The following is a 25,573-nucleotide window of genomic DNA, read 5'->3' as shown; positions in this document are numbered from 1 at the left end:
GTAAACAACTGTTCCCAATCCCCACTATCCCCTAGGGTATCTAGTAAAATAACAGTGGCCAACCAAGGCTAAAGCGCCTAGTTGGTTGTGCCATGTGCACGGGGAATCGGGACGGTGGTGGAACGAAAGCAGAGAGAAATTACATCTCAACAAAATAGGCACACGTAGAGGTAACATAATATGTAAATAAAACAATATTTAAACGGGTAGGGCATCAAGCGTTAGGGCCAGCAGAGGCGGATTTTCGTGTCGAGGGCACTCGTGACCAGTCACGGTTCAGGGAGCGTCTCGGAGTGTCAGTCGCCTCCACAGAGGGAGCATCATTCATCTGCTGCGGAGACTCAGGCAAGGTTGGAGGCGGGGGAATGCCTAGATTGCGTAAGAGATCTTTAGCTTCGGCTAGGTCCCTAGCCGAGTGGAGGCGGTTATGATGCCATACAAGAATGCGGAAGGGGAAACCCCACCTGTAGCGAATGCCACTGTCTCGAAGAGCCAAGGTGATGGGTCGAAATTCTTTTCTTTTGAGTAGGGTGCTAGGAGCAATGTCTTGGAATATTTGAAGGGAATGTCCCAGGAAATCCAGCTTGGAAAGCTTTCTAGCCTCCCTAAGCAAGTCCTCCTTAGCCGAATAATAGTGGCAACGTAGGATAACATCTCTGGGTTGGACTTGATCCTGAGAGCGAGGGCGGAGAGCCCTGTGGGCCCTATCCAACAGAAACCGATCTGGCGGAGTTGAAGGCGACAGGTGCACAAATAGTTTCTTGAGGTAGTCGTGCAGGGATGTCATATCAACGTCCTCGGGGACCCCCCGGATGCGGAGATTATTCCGGCGCGCCCGATTATCCTGATCCTCCTGCCGTTCTAGGAGTAGGTGCATTTCCCGTTTTAGGCTCTGAACACCATCGTCCACACCCTGCTGGAAAGCGACCACTTCGTCCATTTTAGACTCCAAGTGATCCGTCCTGTCTCCAAGATCTGTAACGTCAGCTTTAAGAGAGGCAATGGCCGAGTGTACCTCCGCCTGTACCGCCTGTACAGATTTCCTCGTCTCCTTAATTTCGCGGAAAAGCAAATGGAGATCCTTTCGGGTCAATGGAGAATGGTCGGAGTCCTCTGAGTCTGAGACGTCAGGTTGTGAGGGAGTCCCCTGTCCTGGAGATTTAGTATCTGAGTAGGCAAATTTTTTCAGGCTCTGGGTGACAGCTGCACCGTGTTGCTTTTTGTTACCTCTAGTCATGGTGGACATGTGTGCGTATGGGGCGATGGGAAAGAATCACTGCATCAATGTGCTAGAAAAGTCCCGGTAGCAGGGATAGAACAGTGTAGTTATTATGACATAGGCGGTCCCAAGACTCAGGGCAGGTTCCAATGAATCACATTATGAGGGAATCAGGGTCTTTCATGTAGCCGAAATCAAGCATTAGAGCTACCAGCAGATGGAGCTCCAGCCCCAAATATCATAGGTGAGACAGGGCAGAGAACGGTGCCAGCGGAGGCACTTCGCAGGTTTTAAAGAGCGGGTCCAAGGGGTCCCTCCTGGGCTTATTTGCTGCAGCTCCGTGCGGACAGATCCCCCACAATGATAGAATGGAGCGGTGCAAATAGACAGCGTCTGGGCGGAATGTGGTGCTAATATAGGCACATATACAAGCTACCTCCCCACACTACCATATCAAAGCAAGGTGGGGGCAATAGGCAGGATCCAGCAGGTGGAGTCCCCCAGCCGCGGTCCAGCCGACGACCAGGGTTCCCCCCCTCCTACCTCCAGCTGTTGAGGGTCACAGAAGTGATCTGAGCTCCAGATCCAATATGGCCGCCGGCAGCCAGAGGGCCCGAGGTGATCTAAGTGTACCTGTCTAGCGGAGGACTCCGTGGGCTTTATGTATGTGGGAGGCAGGTGGCTACAGTGTAGTTTCCAGTGCTATTCACCCGGCGGGCGGGCCAGCCGCCGGCTTCCAGCAAGCTGCGGCGGTCGCCCCAGCAACCACAGGTTCCCGTCCGACGGAGGCAGGCCGCCGTGCGCACCAGGTCCCCCGCTTCGCTGGGCGGGTACGGAGTGCCTCCCGGCGCACGCAGTGGATGCAGGCGGTTCTTCTATAGGGAGAGCTGGTCCCGATAAGGTGAGGATCGCTCCGTCAGGCCCGTCAGCTCGCGTCCACCACGGTCGGGCTCACAAGGTAAATCTAGCCCCCGGCTTCTGCAAGTCGTGCAGGCCCCAACCCGCTAGGAGGCTGGAGGCCTCCCCCGGCTCCGGGAACTGTCGTACTGGGTGCAGGGGGGACTGGAGTAATAAGCAGAGGCCAATTAGGTCGGGATTAGGGCTAGCAAGAGTGCCAGAAGAGATAATTTCCACTCTGGCAGCTGGAGCTAGATACAGGCACGTCCGTCCAGCCTGCCTGCCAGGCCACCATCTCTGCATGGTTTTAGTATGTTTTGTCAACAGTTATTATAGATTATAGACAACATAATGTCGATAAGTAGAGGTTTAAAATGTCAACAGCCACAGTCTCCAGTTTTAAGCCTAACCCTAAACCTTAAAATTTCTATTTTCAACATTAATACTGCTACGGACAAAACCAGGGATACAAAAAGCCACCATAAATTGCTATAGCCAACTCTATGCTTTAACTGCAATGGCTGCAAAACAGGCTTAAACTTAACATGAGCCTACACTGGGAGTCTAAACTCCCCCAACCCCAATAGTCACATTATGACATCAAGAATCCTACTTTATATATATATATATATATATATATATATATATATATATATTTATTTGTGAATGTTACACAAACTAAAAAATCTCATTGGGGATCATATAGAAATAAAGAAACATAGGGGTCTATTCATGAAGCAGTGAAAAGAGTGGAAAAGTGAGCCTGTGGACCAACCAATCAGCTGCTCCGTACAATTGTATAGTATGCAAATTATAAATGTTACTTGAATACTGAGTGGTTGCCATGGGCAACTTCTCCACTGGCTCACTTCTCCACACTTTTCACTGCTTCATGAATAGACCCCAATCTCACAAGCTATTAGTACCAGTTATTTATATAGTGCACACATATGCTGCAGCGCTTTACAGAGAATATTCACATCAGTCCCTGCCCCAGTGGAGCTTACAATCTATATTCCCTACCACATGTACACACACCCACATTCACGTCCTGATAAATTTATCACGAGCCAATGAACCTACCAGTACATTTTTGGAGTGTGGGAGGAAACCAGAGTGCCCAGAAGAAACTTATGCAAGCATGGGGAGAATATGCAAACTCCACACAGGCAGATGGTAGGAATCTAACCCATGACTTCAGTGTTGTGAAGCAGTAATACTAACCACTACAGGAAGCGGTTACATTGCCAGCAGTCGGGATCCCGGCCACTGACAATGTCAACAGCCGGAATTCCGGCTAACGGGCTATTCCCACTCGTGGGTGTCCATGACACCCATAGAGTGGGAACAGAACCGGTGTCGAGCGCAGCGAGCCACTGAGCCTGCAAGGGGCTTCGTAGAGCTCACCCCCCTGCTGACACTCTGGCGGCCAGGATCCTGACGTCGGTATGCTGACCGCCTGGGATCACGGCCGCCGTCATACCACACTCAACGCCATTACACCATAAGTACTGCCGAATGCAGTAAGGGTCGATTATTTCAAAATGTGACACACAGAAGCAGAACTAGGGTTCACATAATCATATAGAGTGTCTTCTGCTCTGTGACATGAGTAGACATGTCTCACTGCGTCTAGTGAAAATTAAGAAGCCTAAAAAGCTAATTAGTATCCTTCCCTTATGTTCTCAGTAACTGTATTTCTATTGACATGACAAGCATCAATAGCAGGAGTGTAGCAGTTCTTTAAAATGTTCATTTAAAAAACAAATGGAAAAATCATGGATGCCAGGCACACAGTTTTTCAGCAGTAGCTCCTATATAGCCACCATACATATACACGGTTTTATACCACCGTGCAGTACTTTAGAAATATGGGACTGCATGGGGATAAGCAATCGTATATTTGTTACAACAATGCAGCTATCTCCATTCTTCATTCATTTACTTTCCAATAACCAGTGCAAACAATTAACAATCTGAGCTGACAGTTATTAAACGTCTGAAAATAATCCACTAGCCTTCCCTGTTTCATAGTATGTTCTCTAGTGACTAATTAACTTCCTGTGCTCCCCCGCTCAATAAATACCTACAGCAGATGGCGGTAACTCAATTAATTACTCGAGGCTGATAAACAGAAATTAGCAGACACATAATACATACTCAAAATAAACATCTAACTAGTAACTGGACCAACATTATTAAGCAGTGCCGTAACTAGGTGTGTGCCGAGGGGGCCTTGCCCACAGCGCAAATGTGGGCAAGGCGCACGATCTGGCAGCACACCTACCCATACGGCCAGTACTGCTGTCAGTAGTGACAGTCCCGGGCCGGCGCCGCCGCTTGCCTCCCGCCTCTGCATGTGAGGGGAGCGGGAGCGCGGCTGTAGCCGCATCTATCAGCAAACAGCTGCCCCGTGTCCCGCTGCTGCTAGGAGTCCCGCTGTGAGTGCAGGAGAATGGGACTCCTGCAGGCTGTCTGCTGCTGGCGGGGTGTGGAGCGCTGTCGGAGGTTGCTCCCGTACCCGCTCTCATGCTGCTTGTAGCATCGCTGCAGCATGTGTCTTGGACCCCAGGAGAGGCTCTGCGCCTGGATGCTGCAACCACCTCCAGGTGACTGACAGAACACACACACACTTACTCACTCCAGAGCACACACACACACACACACACTCACTCACTCACTCACACTCTCTCTCGTGTAAAACGGGGGAATGCGTGGACTCTGCTACTGTAATATGTAAAAAGGGGGGATTCTGCCTGCCTAATGTGTAAAAAAAAGGGGGACTCTGCTACTGTAGTGTGTAGAAAAGGGTGACTCTGCCTGCCTAATGTGTAAAAAAGGGGGACTCTGCTGCCGTAATGTGTAAAAAAGGGGGACTCTGCTGCCGTAATGTGTAAAAAAGGGGGACTCTGCTACTGTAATGTGTAAAAAAGGGGGACTCTGCTGCTGTAATGTGTAAAAAAGGGGGACTCTGCTGCCATAATGTGTAAAAAGGGGGACTCTGTTGTCGTAATGTGTAAAAGGGGACTATACCTGCTGTACTGTGTAAAAGGGAGCTCTGCCTAATGTAATGTGTAAAAGGAAGCTCTGACCATGCCCCTTCCCCATGAAGCAACACCCCTATATTTTTGGGCATGCGCATTGACCCTGTTTTGTATAGGGGGGGAGCGCCGATGCTGTTTCTTGAACACAGCGCTAAAATGTCTAGTTACGGCACTGTTATTAAGTATATTTTACTTCTAATAGATTATATGGGTTATATTTACAAAATATGGTGGTCTGTATAGCATATACTCTCCCTGAACCTGCAGGAGATTCATGATATTTCAAGTAGTCCCCCACATTCCCAGAAGAGTGGGTGTTTCTACTGAATTCTGCCCACTTCTAGTGAAGTGGGCAGGATGTGGAGAATAATGCTGGTAATCGCAGGTCTGTATGGAGGGAGCAGGGGCGATATGATGCGTTTCTTCTATGATAATTATGTCATTTGGTTCCACCCCTTCTTCATATTAGCACGATTCATGGCATATGACCCATGAGGGGGCGAGGCATAATTACAGAATTTACTTTTCTTTCCATAAGCCTATCTACCTTCCGTCTTTACACAGCAGTATCTCATATTCCACAAATTAAGTTGCTGCTACATCCGCTGGTACCTCTGGTCTCCTGCACTGCTACCCATATACAGTCGCTGACTGGTGACCTGTGTGCTCCGCTCAAGCTCTGCTCCATGCTGAGAGTCTGTGTATGCATAACCATGAGTACGGCTGTACACTTCACATTACTGCTGCTAAGCCACCCCACTGGTTAAGTACTGAGCTGTTCATTGTCTCATGGCATCCGTTGGTGTGTACCAACACTCTGCCATACTACCCCCAGTTGTACACATGCATTCCAACAGATACATGGCAGATCATTGTTCATTCTTAGCTTTAGCTGGACAAACTTTTAAATGTTGTCTACTGCATTGAGGTCCTAATTCAAATTCAAGGTGATAAGCAAACCCATCGGTTTGCATACAAATATGATGCTTGTGGGTCTGCGCAGGTGCAGAACAGGGCTTGCAAGATCACTCACAGCACCCTGTCACCTGCAGCATGATTGACTGCATTCTTCAAAATGGGGACGTGTCACCCCAGTTTTTATTTGAAGTTTTGACAGGTTCAGCGTCTGTGCCATCAGATGCAGCCTTCCTTGACCTGGGTGTCCGGATCCGACAGCCAGCCTGCATAAGTTGCTGAACCCAGTGCGAATTGCAACCATTGTTCGCGATGGTGATCCGAGGCTGCATCCTCATCAGCACTTGGATCCTCGCTAATGCAAACATAAGGTGGCTATCTCCTACAGATGCTTCCTACTGCATTTGCATTTTAATGACATGGATTTCCATGCACAGCCGCTTCCTTGCGCCTGTGCAATTCCTTACAATCGTAGGTTACAGTGAGCTGGAACGGGATGGAACTGCGTTCCGTCAGTTCCATTTGGAGACGGAACCAGTTCCGCCTCCTCCGGTTCACCTAACCCACACTGTCAGCCGGCGGTGCAGGTCATGACGTCTCTCCCATAGTTCTGAGGAGGAGCGGGCGGCAAGGAAGAAGGACGTCAGTGCACGGTCGGATGCAGGAGCGGGGCTTAAGGTGAGTATATTGTGTTGTTTTTTTGTGTGTGTAAGCGGCACTACTAAAGGGGGCATACCTACAAGGGGCACTACTAAAGGGGGGTGGTCTTCAGTATGCCGACTGACGGGATCCCGGCGCACAGTATATCGGCACAGGAATCCCGACAGCCGGCATACCGACACTTATTCACCCTCGTGGGGGTCCACGACCCCCCTGGAGGGAAAATAAAATAGCGTGCCCGTAGCGTGGCGATCGCAGCGAGCCCCCAAGGGGCTCATTTGCGCTCGCCACACTATCGGTAAGCCGGCGGTCGGGCTCCCGGCGCCGGTATGCTGGTCACCGGGAGCCCGACCGCCGGCATACCATACTGAACCCCTAAAGGGGGCATACCTACAAGGGCCATAACTAAAGGGGGCATACCTACAAGGGGCATACCTACAAGGGATACTACTAAAGGAGGCATAGCTACAAGGGGCATAACTAAAGGGGCCATAACTACTGGGGACATATCTATAGGGGGGCAAAACTAAAGGGGGCATATCTACAGGGGGCAAAACTAAAGTGGCCATAACTACTGGGGGCATATCTACGGGGGTGGGGGGGGGAATTAAAAGGGGCATATCTACAAGGGGTAAAATTAAAGGGGGCATATCTAAAGGAGACATAACTAATGGGGGCATATTTACAATGGCAAAACTAAAGGGGGCATATCTACAGGGGCCAAAACTAAAGGGGGCATACTGTACAGGGGCCATATCTACAGGGGGCAAAACTAAAGGTGGCATATCTGCTGGGGACAAACTAAGGGGGGGCATATCTACTGGGGACATAAATAAAGGGGGCATATCTACTGGGGTCATATCTACAAGAGGCATAAGTAAGGGGGCATATCTACAAGGGGCATACCTACCGGGCAGGGGCAGATCCAGGAGAAAATGACAGGGGGGGCACCTTGTGCATGCTGAAGGCGTGCGATCCCATGAAGGTGCGCGTGGCCTCACAACAAGGGCATGACCTAGCAACAAGGGTCATGGCCTCAAAGGAAACGTCGTATTCGTAAGACGGGAGGAGGGTGACACTTTGGAGAGGCAGCGGGTGACAGGAGAGAGAGGGCGATGGGTTTATAGTGACACAGGGGAGAGGCAGTGGATGAAGGAGACATAGTGGGAGATGGCGAGGCAGTGGGTGACAGAGAGAGGGTGACAGTGAGAGGCAGAGTGGGTAACACTGGGGAAAGGGTGATGAGGAAAAAGTGGGTGATGCCAGGGGGAGGTGGCAGTGGTTAACAAGGAGAGGGGGTCAGGGAGAGGCAGTGGGTACCTAAGGTCTCTGTAGGAGTAGAAGGAAGTAGTGAGACATTTGTAATGAGGTTTACAGAGGCATGAAGGGAAAGATTCACTGGGGAAACAGACATTATACCACATGGTATGAGCCGAAATTCACATTATAGCACATAGTATGAGACAAAATTCACATTATACCACACGGTATGAGCCTAAATTCACATTATACCACACGGTATGAGCTGAAATTCACATTATACCACACGGTATGAGCTTAAATTCACATTATACCACACGGGATGAGCCGAAATTCACATTATACCACACAGTATGAGCCGAAATTCACATTATACCACACGGTATGAGCCAAAAGTCACATTATAGCACACGGTATGAGCCAAAATTCACATTATACCACACGGTATGAGCCGAAATTCACATTATAGCACACGGTATGAGCCGAAATTCACATTATAGCACACGGTATGAGCCGAAATTCACATTATACCACACGGTATGAGCCGAAATTCACATTATAGCACACGGTATGAGCCGAAATTCACATAATAGCACACGGTATGAGCCGAAATTCACATTATACCACACGGTATGAGCCGAAATTCACATTATAGCACACGGTATGAGCCGAAATTCACATAATAGCACACGGTATGAGCCAAAATTCACATTATAGCACACGGTATGAGCCAAAATTCACATTATGCCACAAGGTTTGCATACACATATACAGTTTTTCCTTGGTACAAACAGTATATGTTTCCAAGCAACATATACTGTTTATACCTAAAGATAAACTGACCTCCTCTGGGAGCTTCAGATGGCGGCAATGGGGAGGCAGGGAGCGGGCCACCCACTCAGACGGGTCTCCTCTGCTCCATGCTCCACGCGGTAGTGGCGACTGGCGAGCGTCCTGCCCCAGCAGGGCCGGATTAAGGTTTGAGGGGGCCCCTGGACAACAAACTTGTAGGGGCCCCTATTAACATAATTGTGTTACAAAAAAAGTGTGTGTATATATATGTATATATATACACACACATACAGTATATATATTTGCAGACATATGTTTCTGTAGTTAGACACACAGCTGTACATGACTCTACTCTGTGGAAACATATACCAGTAAAGAGAAGCCAACTCCTGGTGCCCAGGCATGCCCACTTGGCATCTTACATGAATTAGGGGCAACGCCACCCCGACAGACATCAGAAACAGCTGTTAGGTCCCTGTCGGACTTCCAGGTGGAAATAGCGCCCCCCACCCACTGAGAGCGAGCCGCAATGCGTACGCTGCAGGCAGCAGTGATACAGCGCTGCCGGCTCTATTGTGGCCAGAGCACCCTCTGCGACTCCGAGTGGAGGAGAGAAGGGGAAAGCATCTCCTCTCCTCCAAGTCTTCCGGCTGTACTACAAACGGCTGCAGCGCACTGTAATGAGTCAGTATGACTCATTAGTACTGCTGCCGCTGTAACGAGACCCTTCATCGCGGCACGCGCCGTCTGCGCTGCCGCTTCGTTTTTAAAGGCACTGCTGTGTGTTTTTGTTAAGTACCAGACATGACAGGGGGGGCACGGTCTGCGTGCCCCCCCTGGATCTGCCTCTGCTACCGGGGCAAAACTTAAGGGGGCATATCTACTGGGGGCATATCTACAGGGGGCAAAACTAAAGGGTGCATATCTGCTGGGGGCAAACTAAAGGGGGCATATCTACAAGGGGCATATCTACTGGGGACATAACTGAAGGGGGCATATCTACAAGAGGCATAACTAAGGGGGCATATCTAGAAGGGGCAAAACTAAAGGGGGCATATCTACTGGGAGCATAACTAAATGGGGCATATCTACTTGGGGCAATACTACATGGGGGTATTACTACATGGGGGCACTACTAATGAGGGCATTGCATAAGGTCCACTTCATAAGGAGCATCACTTCTGGAGACATAAGGGGCACTACTACTGGGGGCACTGCATAAGAGGCACCACCACTGTGGGCACTACTACTGTGGGCGTTGCATAAGGGGCACTACTACTGTGGGCATTATGTGTATTTGGGGTGCTACTACTGTGGGCTTTCTGTATAAGGGGCATTAATATGTGTCATAACATGAATAAGGGACACTACTATGTGGTGTAATGTGAATAGGATTGTGCTACTGTGTGGCGTAATTTGAATTGGGGATACTACAGGGTGACCACGCCACTTTCTTTTTGAGACCACACCCCTTTGTGTTGTGCGCGCCGCAGGTGCATGGGCGGTTGGGGGGGGGGTGAGTTCCATCACCTCCCTAGGACCACTTTAAGCACTGCTTACAATCATGAATCAGGCCCTGAGATCAGTTATGTTGTGTGGTTAGATTGTCAGTAAAATGCAAATGCACCATTTATGGCACTACATATTTAAAACAGGAAAAAAGCTAGTCTCTGATTCATTAATAAACAAAATATCTAAATTGTTCTGGCCTAAATAGACTTAATGTGCCACAACAAACACATGGTCCGACGAGATCAGTATGATATCCCGGCTGACGGGATGCCGGCCAGGGCAGCCATCAGAGGGGGAATGTGGGGACTGGTGTCCCGGGCCCTAACAGAGAGGGGGGCCCACCCCTGGCTCCTACTACCAATACATGTAGAGCTGCAGAGTGAAGACTTCTTAAAACAAGCCTTCAACTGCGCATCAGCTCTCTGTGAACCGTTCCTGTAAAGATGGAACCTCCGTTATCTTTGCCTGCCTAGTCGCAGTTGTGCACTACCGGCGTGACTAAGTGATCCGTCCGCCTAGTCACGCCGGGAGTGTACAGAGACGCTCCCATTCAGCGCGTCTCTGTCCAGGCATGCAGGCGGAGATGCTTTCCATTCAGGTGAATGGGGCGCATCTCCGTCCGGGCGCGCGCACCCGTCCAGACGGAGACGCTCACAGTGACTAGGTGCGCCCAGGCGAGAGCCTAGTCACAGAAGAAGCAAAGATAACGGAGGACCCATCTGTAGGTCCGCAAGACTCCACCTATATGTAATATCACATACATCACATAGGTGTGAAGTGGTGTTGCAGAATCTTATTATTATTATTATTTTTTTTTGGGGGGGGGGCTGTCTCTTTTGTTAGTCCCGGGCCCCACAATTTCTGGTGGCAGCCCTGATGCCGACTATCAGGTAATACTGGTAGCGAGCGCAGCTAGTCTCCTCGCGGGCTTGCTGCATTCTCCACGCTTCAGGCGCAGTGGCAAGCTTTCTATCCTCCCTCGGGTGGTGGGAATGCCGGGGAGCGGTCGGTATTCCGATCGCCAGCATTTTACCGGCTATCGGGATTCCGGCATCGGGATCTTGAATTCTGGGATCCCAACAGCTGGTATATTAACTACATTATGGTCCGACACAGCAAAGGACATGACCACTGGACAGACACCATTCCCTAGTGAATGCCCCTTTGCAGGTTTATTCCGGTTATTGTAGCAGATGCCAGTATTATCCCTTGCGTTTTAGAAACTGATGCAGCTGGATAACACTGCTGCAGCTGCTACATGTATGCATCTTTTAGGTCTTGCTCAGGGCATAGTGTCTAGAACAATGGAAATATAAAATAGAGGTGTCAGCTCTCCACAGTACAAATAAGCCATCAATCTCTATTTTTATCCATATTCAATACCTTTCCCAGGAATATATTCTCCTGTTTATGTAAATGGAGCTGATACTCTATGGCAGGGGGAGGACGCGCTGAAAAGACATCTGTGTCTCTTATGGCCTCTTCATGAATGTGTCCATGTAGTTTATGGAAATTCCACAATAAAAGAAAATGCAAAAAAAATTGAGGCGGCTTTTGACAAACAAGATTCTGGTTTTATACATTCAGAATCCAAATTGGTTGCAAAGAAAAGAGACTAAAAACTTCAGGCGGTGTCAGGTGTATAACATCAGTGCAATTTAATTTCAGGAGTGGGGTGAATAGTAATGAGGAGCTGCCTTGCTAAAGTGATTCTATACAAATATATGTTTAAACTGTATGGAGAAAATATTATTTTGAATTCATTCTATGTAGCTGTTTAGTCAGTAAAAAACAAACATCTTCAACCAGTAGCTGTGACAGCGCTATCAGCTTGTGATATCACCCAGAGACTGTGATAATTTGTATTATTAGTATGTGTAGCATGGTTTTATCTAAAGAACACTATATCTAATGTCTCGCTGTTTTGAATGTAGACCTACTGCAGTGATGGCTAACCTTGACACTTCAGCTGTTGTTGAACTACACATCCCAGCATGCCCTGCTATAGTTTTGCTATCTGGCCATGCTAAAACTGATGCAGGGCATGCTGGGATGTGTAGTTCAACAACAGCTGGAGTGTCAAGGTTAGCCATCACTGACCTACTGTATCAGTTGGACCAAAGTCTGTTGCATTCAATGCGACTTGTGCATCCTCAGACACATGCAATTGTCCTCAGAACGCATTGCTACACCAATTTGTGATACACCTAACAAAACATGTAAAAAGTGGAGCACATGTACTTATGTGGGTTTCACCCAGGTGCCCTGGTTAGGATATCTGGTTGCACTTAATATTCTGTCTATAGCCAGATGAACAGGGAAGGGTGTAAAAGATACTGTACTGCAGGCCCCACTCTTTCAGGGGGCCCCCCTGGCCGGAACACATCACTAGCTCTCCCTCTGGTGCAGCCAGAATGTGAGTTTCATGAGCTACAATACCAACAGAGCTTCCCGACCAACTGAGAGATAGGAGGGGCGAGAAAGCTGTAAGTGACCCAGGGATCCCAGTTTCTTCTCCTCTCTGTCTGGATGCCTGGGTCCTGTGTAACCTGTTATCTAATGAGAGAATTCGGGCCTAGAGAAGGACACACATAGTGAGTCCTCCTGAGTCCTGTCCCAGTGTGTAAGTAGTACAGAGGCTGCTGCTATACTTGCATGTGACAAAATAAATTATAGATTTTATTTTTCTATATGTTTTTAAAGGTTGTTTAAGTTGTCTTTGTTCCACTACAAGAAAGCTTTATAAAATAGTCTCTCAATTAGGAGGATCTATAAACAGTACCCAAGCATTATTAAACTATTAGTTTAAATCTAATATACACCATTGGTTTATATTTAATATAAACAATCCATACCTCCTACCATAACCCATTTCAAGAAGGACAAAATGCTCTCTACCTGGGCTTCCCTCTTACAGTAATTTATGATTGCAATTGCCTGTGTTGAAACATCTTTCTTATCAATTAAATAGTTAAACACAGGTGATGCTGATCATATATTAAGAGAGAAGCCCATGTAGATAATTTCCCCCCCCCCTCCTGGAATGTGTCACATTGGGAGTAATGCACAATCTAATATACAGAACACACCCCTCCTTCAACCACCCCCTCAAGGTTTAAATCCGGGCCCTGATTCTGACTCTGCTTTATTTGACATTTACCTGATTAGCAGAGCTGTAACTAAACTTTTGGATGTCCTGAGCTAGAGAGAGAATTAGCGTCCCCACGCAACTTTTTCAACAGGGACATAAGGCGCATGCCTTCATGGGGAAGGGGCATGACGAAACTGATCACAAAGAAGGCCCATGCGTTGAAGCCCCTTCCCACATTATATATACACACATGCACACAGGCAATGGGTTTGAATCCCAGGTATGTCAGCATCTTAAAATGTAATAAAGGAAAGTGCGACTGAATAACAAAGATCACTCAGGTTAAGTTCATGAATGTTGTATAGGAATTTATTAGAGATGGAAGGAGTGGGGGAAGGAGACAGGGACGGTCAGGAGATGCTAGGCTTCTAAAAAAGGGGGACGCTACAAGTAAAAAAGTGCTGCCAACAGCGCCCCCTACCCTACAGTGCTATGGGGTTCATTCCGACCCGATCGCACGCTGCACTTCTTCGCAGCCGGGCGATCGGGTCGGAACTGCGCATGCGCCGCAGTGCGACGGCGCATGGCAGTCATCGTTGCCTAGCGATCGCCTCTGAGACAGAGGCGGTCGCTGGGCGGGAGGGGGCTGAACGGCAGCGTTTAGGGGGAGCAGTCCGGCCAATGCAGGCGTGGCCGGACCGTTCGGGGGGCGGGCGCGGCGGCTGCGTGACATGTCACGCAGCCGCTGCGGCCAGCGGGAGCGACGAGTAACTCCCAGCCAGCTGTAGGAGCTGCGCTGGCCGGGAGTTACTCCTCAAATACAAAGGCATCGCCGCTGTGCGATGCTTTTGTATTTGTGCGGGAGGGGGGGCAGCACTGACATGCGGGGCGGACTAGCCCTGTGCTGGGCGTTCCCCCGCATGTCTGAGTTAAGGATCGTAGCTGTGCTAAACTTAGCACAGCTACGATCAACTCGGAATTAGGGCCTATGTGCGGTGGCACACTCTGCACATACCTAGGTACAGCCCTGCTGATAAGACCTTGTCTGAATGCTGTCTTTTCTCACTGTGTGACCTGTTGCCGACCTAGCCAAACTCTGACCTTCTTGTTGCCCACATTAACTTAGTGTTTGACTGTCCTCAGACTACTAAGGCTATACTGTATTTATGAAGTTGCGGCACTTCTTGGCGGATTGGAGCTGAAAATTTAAAGTGGCACTAACATCCAATGCAAAGCTTGGCACACGTTACACTGAATGTTAGAGCCACTTTAAATTTTCAGCTCCAACTCACCGAAAAGTGGCAGCTTGCAAAAGCCACCATTTTGTAAATAAAGCTCCTACTGCTTATCCTTACAGGTACCACAAGGAAATGTGTCAGCTACAGGTGAACAGCATGCTAGCCTGGTCACTTGTCTTATGGGCCCTACACACTGCGCGATATTAGTGAAAGATATGAACGATCTCGTTCATATCTTTCAGTGTGGAGGCACCAGCGATGAACGATGCAGGACAGTATGGACGATCTCGTCCATATTTGCCTGCACTGCTATGGAGCCGGGTGACGGGGGAGCCCCCCCAACGCTGGGCCGCCCGTCGGCCGTATCCGCCGTTAGGCAGCTCGGAGGCGGATCGCAAAGTGTGTAGGGCCCATTACTTGATAGGAAGCAGATGCACAAAACAATTTAATGGCAACGAACTTCAAAGGGCAGCCTATGGAAGCATAAAGCAGAACATAATGGTATCAGGAATTAGACAGCTTTTAGCCATCAAAAGGTGTCTGGTACTGAAACAGTTAATAATAATCAGCCAATTGATGATGCGTTTGTTATAACAGCAAACAAATGTGTTCATCAGGCAATTGTTTGAGAAACAATGTAACACAACCAGCTCCTCCAAAAGTTTGTTCAACAAGGGGTATTAGGTAAAGTCAAGATGAATGTAGCACGTTTGCCATATAAAATTTGTCTTAATTGTTTTCTATTTTTAGCATATTTTCTTATGACTCGTACAGAAATAAATGTATTACCTTTGGGCATTGACTCCACTGGCCCCAGCTAGACATCACACATTCGCCAGGGCAGGAAAGAGTGCAGTTTTGCCTGCTTGTGGGAGTTTCTTGGTGGTTACAGTAAGTATCACTTACAAAGTCATCCTCAGCATTTTTGGATATATTTACACATCTAAAAGAAAACATAAATACATTGTTGCATGAGTTTCAATAGAGAGTTAAATAGCTGCATAAAACATTGGGGTACTTTTATGAAAACTGGTTCAAAGAACAAATGTAGTGTTGATTATAGCAAGCCATGAAATTCTAGTGCATGTAGTATTGAAGGCAAATATTTTATTACATCAACACCGCTTATTTCACTTCTACACATTACAAATACTTATGCTCTTTTTGCGCTCATGTTTGTACTACAGGTTGAGTATCCCATATCCAAATATTCCGAAATACGGAATATTCCGAAATACGGAATCTTTTGAGTGAGAGTGAGATATTGAAACCTTTGTTTTTTGATGGCTCAATGTACACAAACTTTGTTTAATACACAAAGTTATTAAAAATATTGTATTAAATGACCTTCAGGCTGTGTGTATAAGGTGTATATGAAACATGAATGAATTGTGTGAATGTAGACACACTTTGTTTAATGCACAAAGTTATAAAAAATATTGGCTAAAATTACCTTCAGGCTGTGTGTATAAGGTGTATATGTAACATAAATGCATTCTGTGCTTAGATTTAGGTCCCATCACCATGATATCTCATTATGGTATGCAGTTATTCCAAAATACGGAAAAATCCAATATCCAAAATACCTCTGGTCCCAAGCATTTTGGATAAGGGATACTCAACCTGTATACATATTTTGTGCAAATGTATTTGCTCCTATGCATCAGTTACACAACAACAACAACAACAAAAAAACCTTCATAGAACAGAAGAAACACAACGGAATAATATAAGCCAGAGTAACAAAAGAATAACCAGAGAAGCTTTCACAAGCAGCTCATAGGCAAACGCAGAGGGGGGGGGGGGGGGGGGGTTTCTGGTTGCCCGTAAACCCCCCTCCTCTTGGCAAGTGGCTCAAATTATGACAATAGCAATGGTATGTAATGAGATTACTAGAGCTGACACCACATCATGCAGTTTAAGGGACAGAGCAGAGCTGCTACACATGCCCAGTGGTAGCAGCTTCTTCTTCTACCAAGTTTGCTGTGTGTGTGGATCGGAGTCCTCATTCAGTGCACTGGATCAAAGAGTAGCTACCAGGAAGAAGGGACAGGAGCCTTACCATGAGGTGGGAGAATGTGTACTTATAAAGTACAGTACTGGTTCTGTTATGTTTGTGTATTTATTATGGTATGTGTAACATTTTCCTGACCATTTATTTATATTATGTAAATGTTTGATACAGCCTATACTATAGACCATCTATAGTGTTAAAAATTAATACTGTCTTCCATACAGCATCCAGTGTATAAAAAGACCAATGTTTACATTAATGCCCAGGTCGTTACTAGGATCGTCTACCCCTCCCCCAGACTCCCGCACTTGCGCCAATGTGCCGCAGAGTGTGAGATTGTGGACTATATTTGGAACCCCCCCTCTAGAAATCCTGCGTTTGCCACTGCAGCTAGTAACTGGCTGCCAGTTATTATAAGTACAGCTCCCCCACTGTACCACACCACCAGAAAGCTGCACAGAAATGCCAGTAGCCAGTGACTGCTTTATTATTGGAGGCTTATAATGCTTCTACCTGAAAGTAACCAAACACGTGAACCAGCTACAGTTGTTATTCTTCTACCTTAAGCTGGGTACACAGATGGGTGATATACCTGCCGTTCAAGTGAATTGCTGACATATCGTGTGCCGGACGCTGAGCGTGTACAACTGATATGTCTGTGAACTACGTCATTCACAGACATATCACATCAGGTGAAGATGTAATCGGTGCATCTGGCAGTGTGTAAGGGTGGTCCACTGTCTGCCCATACACTTACTATGGGGTCTACAGTTAAAGCTGGGCAGGTAAACTCAAATGCCCACCCAGCTGTGATGTGAGGACGACACATCGAGTGGCTGATCGGTCAGTGTATATACTTACCTGGACTGGCGCTCAGTCGGTGTGACGATGAGTCCGCCGATGTGTCATCACAGTGTGTAGCCAGCGTTACATGCCATGTGATTGTAAGCTCATTTAGGGGAGATGTATCAAGCATTGGAGAGAGAGAGATAAAGGTGAGGAGCTGTTCAGAGCAACCAATAAGCATCTAACTGACATTTTAAAGACTGTGCTAGATAAATGACAGAAGCTGGTTGCTGGGCTGGTGCTAGGGTGTTCAGCGCCACCCTACAAACTGTATCTTTGTGCCCTCCCTCCCATATGTAATAAAGGGACAGCATGTGCCACAAATGTGTGATCTCACAAGGTAGGAGCATGGCCACACAATAATACCCCTAATTCAAATTATGCCACACAGTAGACAATCTTATTCACATTACATCATACGTAGTACCCCTGATTCATATTGCACTACATAGTATTGTACCTTATTGACATTACGACACACAGTACTGCCCCTAATAATAATTAAAGTTACAACACACAGTAGTGCCCCTTATTCATGTTATGTCACACAGTAGTGCCTCTTAGTCACGTTAAGCTACACAGTAGTGTCTCTTATACACATCATGCTACACAGTAGTGCTTATACACAATGCCCACAGTAGTGCCCCTTATACACATAATGCCCACAGAAGTAGTGCCTAATACAAATAATGCCCACAGTAGTAGTGCCACTCATAATGCCCACAGTAGTAATGCCATACATAACACCCAAAGCAGTAGTGCCACACATAACACCCATGCCCAGAGTAAGATGCCACACATAATGTCCACAGTAGTAGTAAAGCCCCTTACACTTTATAACGACAGTAGTAGTGCCACACATAATGCCCACAGTATTAGTGCAACACAAAATACCTACTGTAGTAGTAGTGCACTTTACACTTAAGTCTAACAGTAGTAGGGAAACACATAATGCCCACAGAAGTAGTGCCCTTTACACATATGTCCACATTTGAGAGAGGGGGCAATGTGCAGTACTTACACGGGAGATCAGCTTGAAACTGCTGGTGTTGCTGACTGTCATAGAGCTTGACAGGTACAGCGGGGAGGAGAGAGGCGGGAGCCGGAGAGATCCGTGCTTCCCACTGCCGGCCCGACTGCCTGTCATACAGTGTGACAGGTGCAGCCAGTAGCAACAGCAGGGTAGCAGAGTGGGGGAGAGCGCCTCCCTGCACTGCATAGCCTTGCTGAGTGGGTAGTGCTGGCTCTGGCTGGTTGGATGTTGTTGGAACATCTCCACTTTATCTCTCTCCATGCTTGATACATTTCCCCCTTAGACAGGACCAGCTTTACCTTTTGTTTCAGGTTACTGTATGGAATTTGTTTGTATCATGTCCCCCTCAATGGATGGTGCTGCATATTAAGTTACTTTAACGGCTACTGTTATAATAATAACAACAAAAAGAGATAATTGCTTGAAGCAAATGATATAGTAATTTATAATGAAATTGTAAAGGTTTTGCACATTTGTTTATGCTTAACTTATATCAACCAAGAACAGCTCTTAAATGTGTCATTTTGATAAATTGCCTCCTGAATATACGCAGCTGTTCAGGAGACCTTTCCTGCCAATAATTCTGCACAGGATCACTGTTCCTGCCCTTTCCTCCTACTTTCCACCATCTACTGCTGAGGAAAGGAACACAGAAATTGTGCATGTCCTGGATAACCTTCACCCATAGGGTCTAATTCATGTTTATAAGTAAGGCAAAAAAGCAAGTACAGTAACTTTGTGACTGGAACAAACCATGCTGCCATGCAAGGGGAGCAAATCCTATATAATAAAAGGCTAACACTGCTCCTCATATCTGTGGTGCTGCTGGCGGGTACTGGAGGACCCCCAACAGGGCTCCATTCAGGACACGGACACACACGCACACTGCACCCCTCACCATATGCTGCCCCTATATACATTTCACCTCCATCCTCTTTGATAATCTGCATGTCCCCATCATATACTGCCCCTATATACACACTACACTCCCATACCCCTCAATATAGTGCCCCCTATATACTGGGCACACCCCTCCTCCATATACTGTTCCAGCCAAATACCGCATACTCTGCACCCCCTCCTCCATACAGGGGTGTAGCGAGGGTGGCTCCAATGGAGTGCGAGCTCCGGGCGCCAAAAAAGTTAGAGGGCGCGGATGGGCCGCATACTGACTCAGACTCGGAGACTAGGTGGTGAACAGGTCAGGCCAGTGTTGACAGCAGAAGACACTGACATCCAGCACATGCCGGAGCTCTGCCCACCTTTATATGTCTCACTGTCTGCTTGTAGCTGTGCAGCTGGGTTACTTTTGTCCTGCAGCCATCACTGCTGCAGCACCTCTCTCTGCCCCAGATGCTGTAGCGCCTCTTTCTGCCCCAGCTGCTGCAGCACCACTTTCTGCCTCTGCTGCTGTAGACTTCTCTCTGCCCTGACTGTTGTAGCACCCATCTCTGCCCCGGCTGCTGCAGAACCTCTCTCTACATTGATGCTGCAGCTCTTCTCTCTGCATTAGAAGCTGCAACATAACATATATAAATGGCTCTTTGTGGTGTAACATGTATAATGGGCTCTGCTGTGGCATAACGTGTATAAGTGGCTCTACTGTGGCATAATGTGTATAAGGGGCTCTACTGTGGCATAACGTGTATAAATGGCTCTTCTGGGGTGTAACATGTATAAGCATCTCCACTGTGTGATGTAAAGTGATTAACGGAAACTACTGTGCGACATAATGTGAATTTGTACTATTCTGTGGTCACACCCCTTCCCCATGAATCCATAACCCTGTTATAAACGGGGGGGGGGGGGGGGGCAGTGCCCAAAGGAAACTTTCACCCTGAGCTCTACAATGTCCTGTCATCAATTTAGAATTTTTAAATCTTTTTCATTTTCAAATGTAACATGCCACCACGTTGGTCTGGCCCCCGCTTCAGTACAGGGGGGGGGGGGGGGGGGGGGGCGCTGAATCATACCCTTGCTCCAGGCACTATGGTGCCTAGCTACACCTCTGCCTCCATATACTATGCTGCAACCCCAGGTTACTTGCCATCCCGGTACTAATCAACAAGTAGCAGCAGTAACCAGGAAACAGATGCAGGAACCACCAGACGATCCCGCAGTGCTCAGAGCGGAGGCATAGGGGACACGTGTGGCCACTACTATAGGGGGTAGAAGGTGAATCAGTCCGGCCGGAAGGTGTGTGAACCTGTGTGAGGTGAGCAGTACGGTGACCGGGAGGAGGAGGAGTAACTGCTAGGGTTGCAGATGATGCCGGTAAGGAGGAGGCAGATTTCTGGTTGAGCTGTTTTATATATACTGCGCACCAGGCGGAGGGGCGGGGTCCTGTGCTCCCCTTCCCACACCCTGCACAGGCCATGCCCAGACTCCTCTGGCCACCTGCTGGTGGCTACTGGTGTCCTCTACTCCCAGACTGGCTGGGAGCTGTGCAGAGACTGGTGAGTTTACACGTGTCAGTACTGGTGTATATAGTGCAGCATCATTATAGCCTACCCATTACAGATACTGCATACAGCATTTATATATATATATAAAAGGCTAACGCTACACACAGACACACAGATACACACACACGCTCAGCATGGCAGAGCCCCAGCTCCCAGCAGCAGGACTTCCAGAAACCTGGCACCTCCTGTGTGATTTGCTTTTAACTAGTACATTTATATTTTTTCTGTGCAGGATAAATACTGGCTACTTTTGCATGTAGCCCACAAATGTTAGACAGCTTTATTTTTACACAGCAATTTAGATTTCCCTTTGAACGCACCGCACCCAAATCTGAATCTCTTTGCACATTTTACCGTCCCATCTTCAGCACAACATGGTTTTGTCCAGTTGCTTGTCTTTTTTTGCTTCACTTAAAAACATGAATCAGACCCATGATGCATTATTTGGTAAGTGGAATTAACGTAGTGTCAAATGTCAGTATACTGCAATTTATATTTGAAAAAAAATCAACAATATCAACAGCTTGAACTAGGTTACATGAATACATACAGCAGTTTCTTGAACCCACAAAAACATTTTTTAATTTAGTTTTTGATTAGTACCATTATTATGAGTAAATTGGAGACCCAAACTGCAGATATTCGCTAATTTGTAACGCTGTTTTACTGTATGCTTAATAAACAGTCTGTTATAATTTGGGGGTGTCACAAACTGTATCCTAAATGGAAAGGATTTCTCCAATGAAAAATGTAAATGTTTCTCTGTAGAGCCCACATTGTCCATGGTGATGATGGATGAGCCACCAGATTGCACAACCTCTACCCTGCTCCGGTCCCTCAGAATAGAATGATGTGCAGAGTATTAATGCATTGATGCTTCATCTGATAAGATGGCCTTTTGCTCCCCTGCTTACATTAACTTCACATACATTTTCTTTGGATATATTTCACAGAGATCCTGGACTCCAGATACATTAATGTCAATGCAGACTATGCAATATATCCATGTAAATCAAATGTATGTAGATTTAGCATGTGGAATATCTCTTAACCTGTGCCTTATTGAATGTTAACTAGATTTGTACTGTAGCGCAACACCCAGATACAGTTATTTGTAACCAGTATTACAGACACTTCAGAATAATTTCATTTTTTATTATGAAAGCCAGAAACAGTCATACATATTTATCTTTGAGAGAAAAATGTTTGTAGATATCCATATGAATAACTATTATTATTTGTAAATGCATGGAAAGTTAATAGAGATGAGGATGGTAAGGATGTATTACCTACATTACTGATTGCACAACTCTTTAGATTGGTAACAGTATAGCTGGCACCAATGGACTGTATTCTCCAGATCCATGACTATGTCCACTCTGAACATAGCCAAGACTAAATACTGCCTTTCATTGGCAGCTCGGTACAGCCAGCCTTCTAAAGCTTCTTCCTCTGTACACCTTAACAAAGATCTCTTATACGTAGTTGGGGAAGTCTACTGGATCTTGGAGGAGACGCTACCTGGGGAAGAGGAAGCTCTGGAAAACGGGGTTACGTTTGTGTTGAGAAAATAACTTACGCACCTGTTGACTCCAATCCGGGTATGCATCCCTACTGTTTTTATGAGTATTTATTGCATAGATAAAAGGGTTTTCTTATTACTGTATATAAAACCTGCTCCCTGTTATACCATGAGTATATCCATAAAGAGAGGAAGAAGTTAAATGCCCTTGGAAGGGTAAGGGAGAAAAAAGAAGCCACATACCACTACAAAGACCCACCTGATATGCTTGATTGCAAGTCATTGCTTGTGAGTGATCTACAGAGGGGGAATCCATGTTCATCTATTTTCTGGTGAAGGTTGATACATCACTTGGGATGGAGTGATGATATGTTGGTTTTAAGAAACCTTTTTTGTGAGTGCTTTGCATTGGGGGTCTCCCTATAACATCACATAACACTTAAAAAATAAAATTAGTGGATGTGGGTACCCCATATAGTGATCTAAAGTCAGTGTGCATTACCCAACTTGTATTACATAAAGATTGTGTTTGTGTTTAGTCTTTTCCATATGTAATTACTCATTGGGGACTGAACTGAAGAGAACGGACTTCCCTACCACAATGGAATCACCAGGGGAGTGTGATTTTGTCTTTATTACGCGCTCATTTGTACTATAGATACCGCTGTTCCTACATCTCTCACATTAGTCTAGGGCAGTGGTTCTCAAACTCGGTCCTCAGGACCCCACACGGTTTACGTTTTCCATGTCACCCAGCAGGTGCACTGTGTACCACCAACTGTCACATTTTAAAAATCTACAGGAGACCTGCAAAACATGAACCATGTGGGGTCCTGAGGACCGAGTTTGAGAACCTGTGCCCTAAGGTAATACATCAGACTACTACAGCTGTCCACAGCGGCCGTGTGACTGTGTGACTCATAATCAGGCCCATTATGTGCCCGGAACTGAATGTGGGTATTCGCCCATATGCTGAGTTATATACATCTATGCAATAGCACTGCCCCCATCCGTACACTTGATAAAATAGCTATAATGATTGTTAGCACTCACATTCACTATCCCTATCCTTGGTGCAATGAATCTGTAAGAATTCAGATTGATCTCTTCATATGTACAACCCTGCAAAGCGCTCAGTTGCGTCTACACTGCCTCACTAACCTTAGCCTACGCGTGAACACCCCAATACCACCCAGTTATGCCCCTAGTGCAGCCAGGGTGAAAATATTGCCGAACCATCAGCAAGATGGACTTGCTGGTACCTCTGCATCAGTTTCGTAGTGCATATTACACATAGAATACAGCACGGTTATGTTGCATGAACCTACAGAGTAGAATCAGATGAAGGTTGAAAGCAATTTCATGGATGGAAGAAAGCGGAATCACAGAGCTGGCTTAAGAAAAATGTTATACAGCAGCCTTTTTTAATCACAGCTATAGAAATGCCTAAAAAATCAGACCCCAAATACTCAGCAACAAAGTTCCTGTGTAGAGTCCATAACTTCAAAAGCATATTCCTCCATTTATGATCATTAATAGGCTGTAAGCCAAATCCAACACTATAGAAGCAGTTGTGTGAAGTGGAGCTCTCAAGTACTTGGTGGTGTGGATCCAGGGATGGTCATTTCCCACGTTGCTTGCATTTTTCTTGTACTTGTATTATACTGATCAGTAGTGCTTTCTGTGTAATTGAATATATAACATGCTAAGCTGGATCTGCAAATACTGAAACGTTCTCTACATCCTGTCATATGTATTTAAAATCTATGTCATATTCACAGCAGTTTCGTTAAATTAGCCTGTTTTCGTTAGCTGTTAAAAATAGTTAAATAGTAAGATTGCAATCAAGGTAAAGGACAAGCATTTTCATTAAGCAGTTTTCCTCAACTGAATATAGGTTTTCAAATTATACTGTAGTAGCCTTTTTGTAATTGGTTTTGGGCCCATAGGTCAAGAGGGACTCCACACCGCACCCCCCATACCTGCTGCAAGGAGCACCATCATTCTGGCAATGTCTTTCAGCATGCCCACCGTCAGGATTGTGAGGGGGCAGGATGGGGGAAAGTTATGTGACCATCGGTCTCCTGATCGCCGGTCACACAACTACATCCCGTTCCCCAGGGACATCTCCAGTGTGCATGAGCAAATCACTCGGTATTGGCACACACTGCAAGGACGCCGCCTCAGGATCCTGGAGTGGTAGGGTGCAGTGTGTGGTGTGGGACCCCCGTGTGCACCGCAGACATTGCACCCATTATAGAAACACCTATGCATCTCACGCTGCATGGCATATTGATGCTAGAAGCATGAGGATGCATCTACAGTATATAACACAGTCAACTACATTCATAGAGCTTGGTAGTCCACCCTGCTTCATGTAGGTCTAGGCGGCCTCCTGGCTTACTAGACTCTTTTTGGCTTCCACAGTCCCACATGGATTGCCTCCACAGAGAAGCCTGACTGTGCTCTCACACAGCAGCAGCAGCCAGCCTATAGGTCGGGTCACACACCCATTTTGTTCCTTGTGTGGGTGGATCCCTCCAGCCACACACTGAATCACCTGTTCATCAGAACCATCTTTTGTGATACTGATACAATAGGTTGCATTTTCATAGTTACATCATCTCACAAAATGGCTGCCTCTCCAATGTCCTTTGGGGATTCTACTAGGTTTCTAAACTCAGAGCCAGATTAATAACCCATAGAGCCCATTTCTTAAACAAACAAAAACATAAAGATGGTGTCACAGACCTGCCGGTCACTTCTCCAGATACGCCAATCTGAGAATCGCCACCTGTGACGTGGGGGTCATTTTGATACACGGAGTTATACAAGCACATTCGCTGATACCAGCAAAATACTAATAACAAGGTACGCTTTTGCTTTTACCTGCAAACACACTGCAATACTAAGAAAAATCGGTAACGTGGGCCACACAAGGCCTTTGGGTTTTAAGAAGCACAGAATCAGAAGCTTGAATTCTAATTTTAATTCCAAGAAACTTAAACTTACACACAAATTTAGGATGCGGCTGTGGGGGATGACACAGGTGAGTTCATCAGTTC

The 25,573-nt window shown here is 46.6% G+C and overlaps 1 protein-coding gene across 5 annotated transcripts in view; it reads right to left on the bottom strand.

Moving 5' to 3' along the window:
- THSD7B (thrombospondin type 1 domain containing 7B) overlaps window positions 1–25,573 on the bottom strand; it is a 1,210,507-nt gene that overhangs the window by 119,398 nt on the left and 1,065,536 nt on the right. For all 5 annotated transcript variants that reach the window (XM_063933719.1, XM_063933721.1, XM_063933718.1 and 2 more), the window contains one exon: window positions 15,418–15,571. In XM_063933719.1, the coding sequence (XP_063789789.1) occupies window positions 15,418–15,571 (154 nt within the window). The remainder of the gene's footprint in view (window positions 1–15,417; window positions 15,572–25,573) is intronic.

Source organism: Pseudophryne corroboree, chromosome 7 (assembly GCF_028390025.1).
Source record: "Pseudophryne corroboree isolate aPseCor3 chromosome 7, aPseCor3.hap2, whole genome shotgun sequence".
Classification (NCBI taxonomy): domain Eukaryota; kingdom Metazoa; phylum Chordata; class Amphibia; order Anura; family Myobatrachidae; genus Pseudophryne; species Pseudophryne corroboree.
This window is presented reverse-complemented; position numbering and strand designations above follow the sequence as displayed.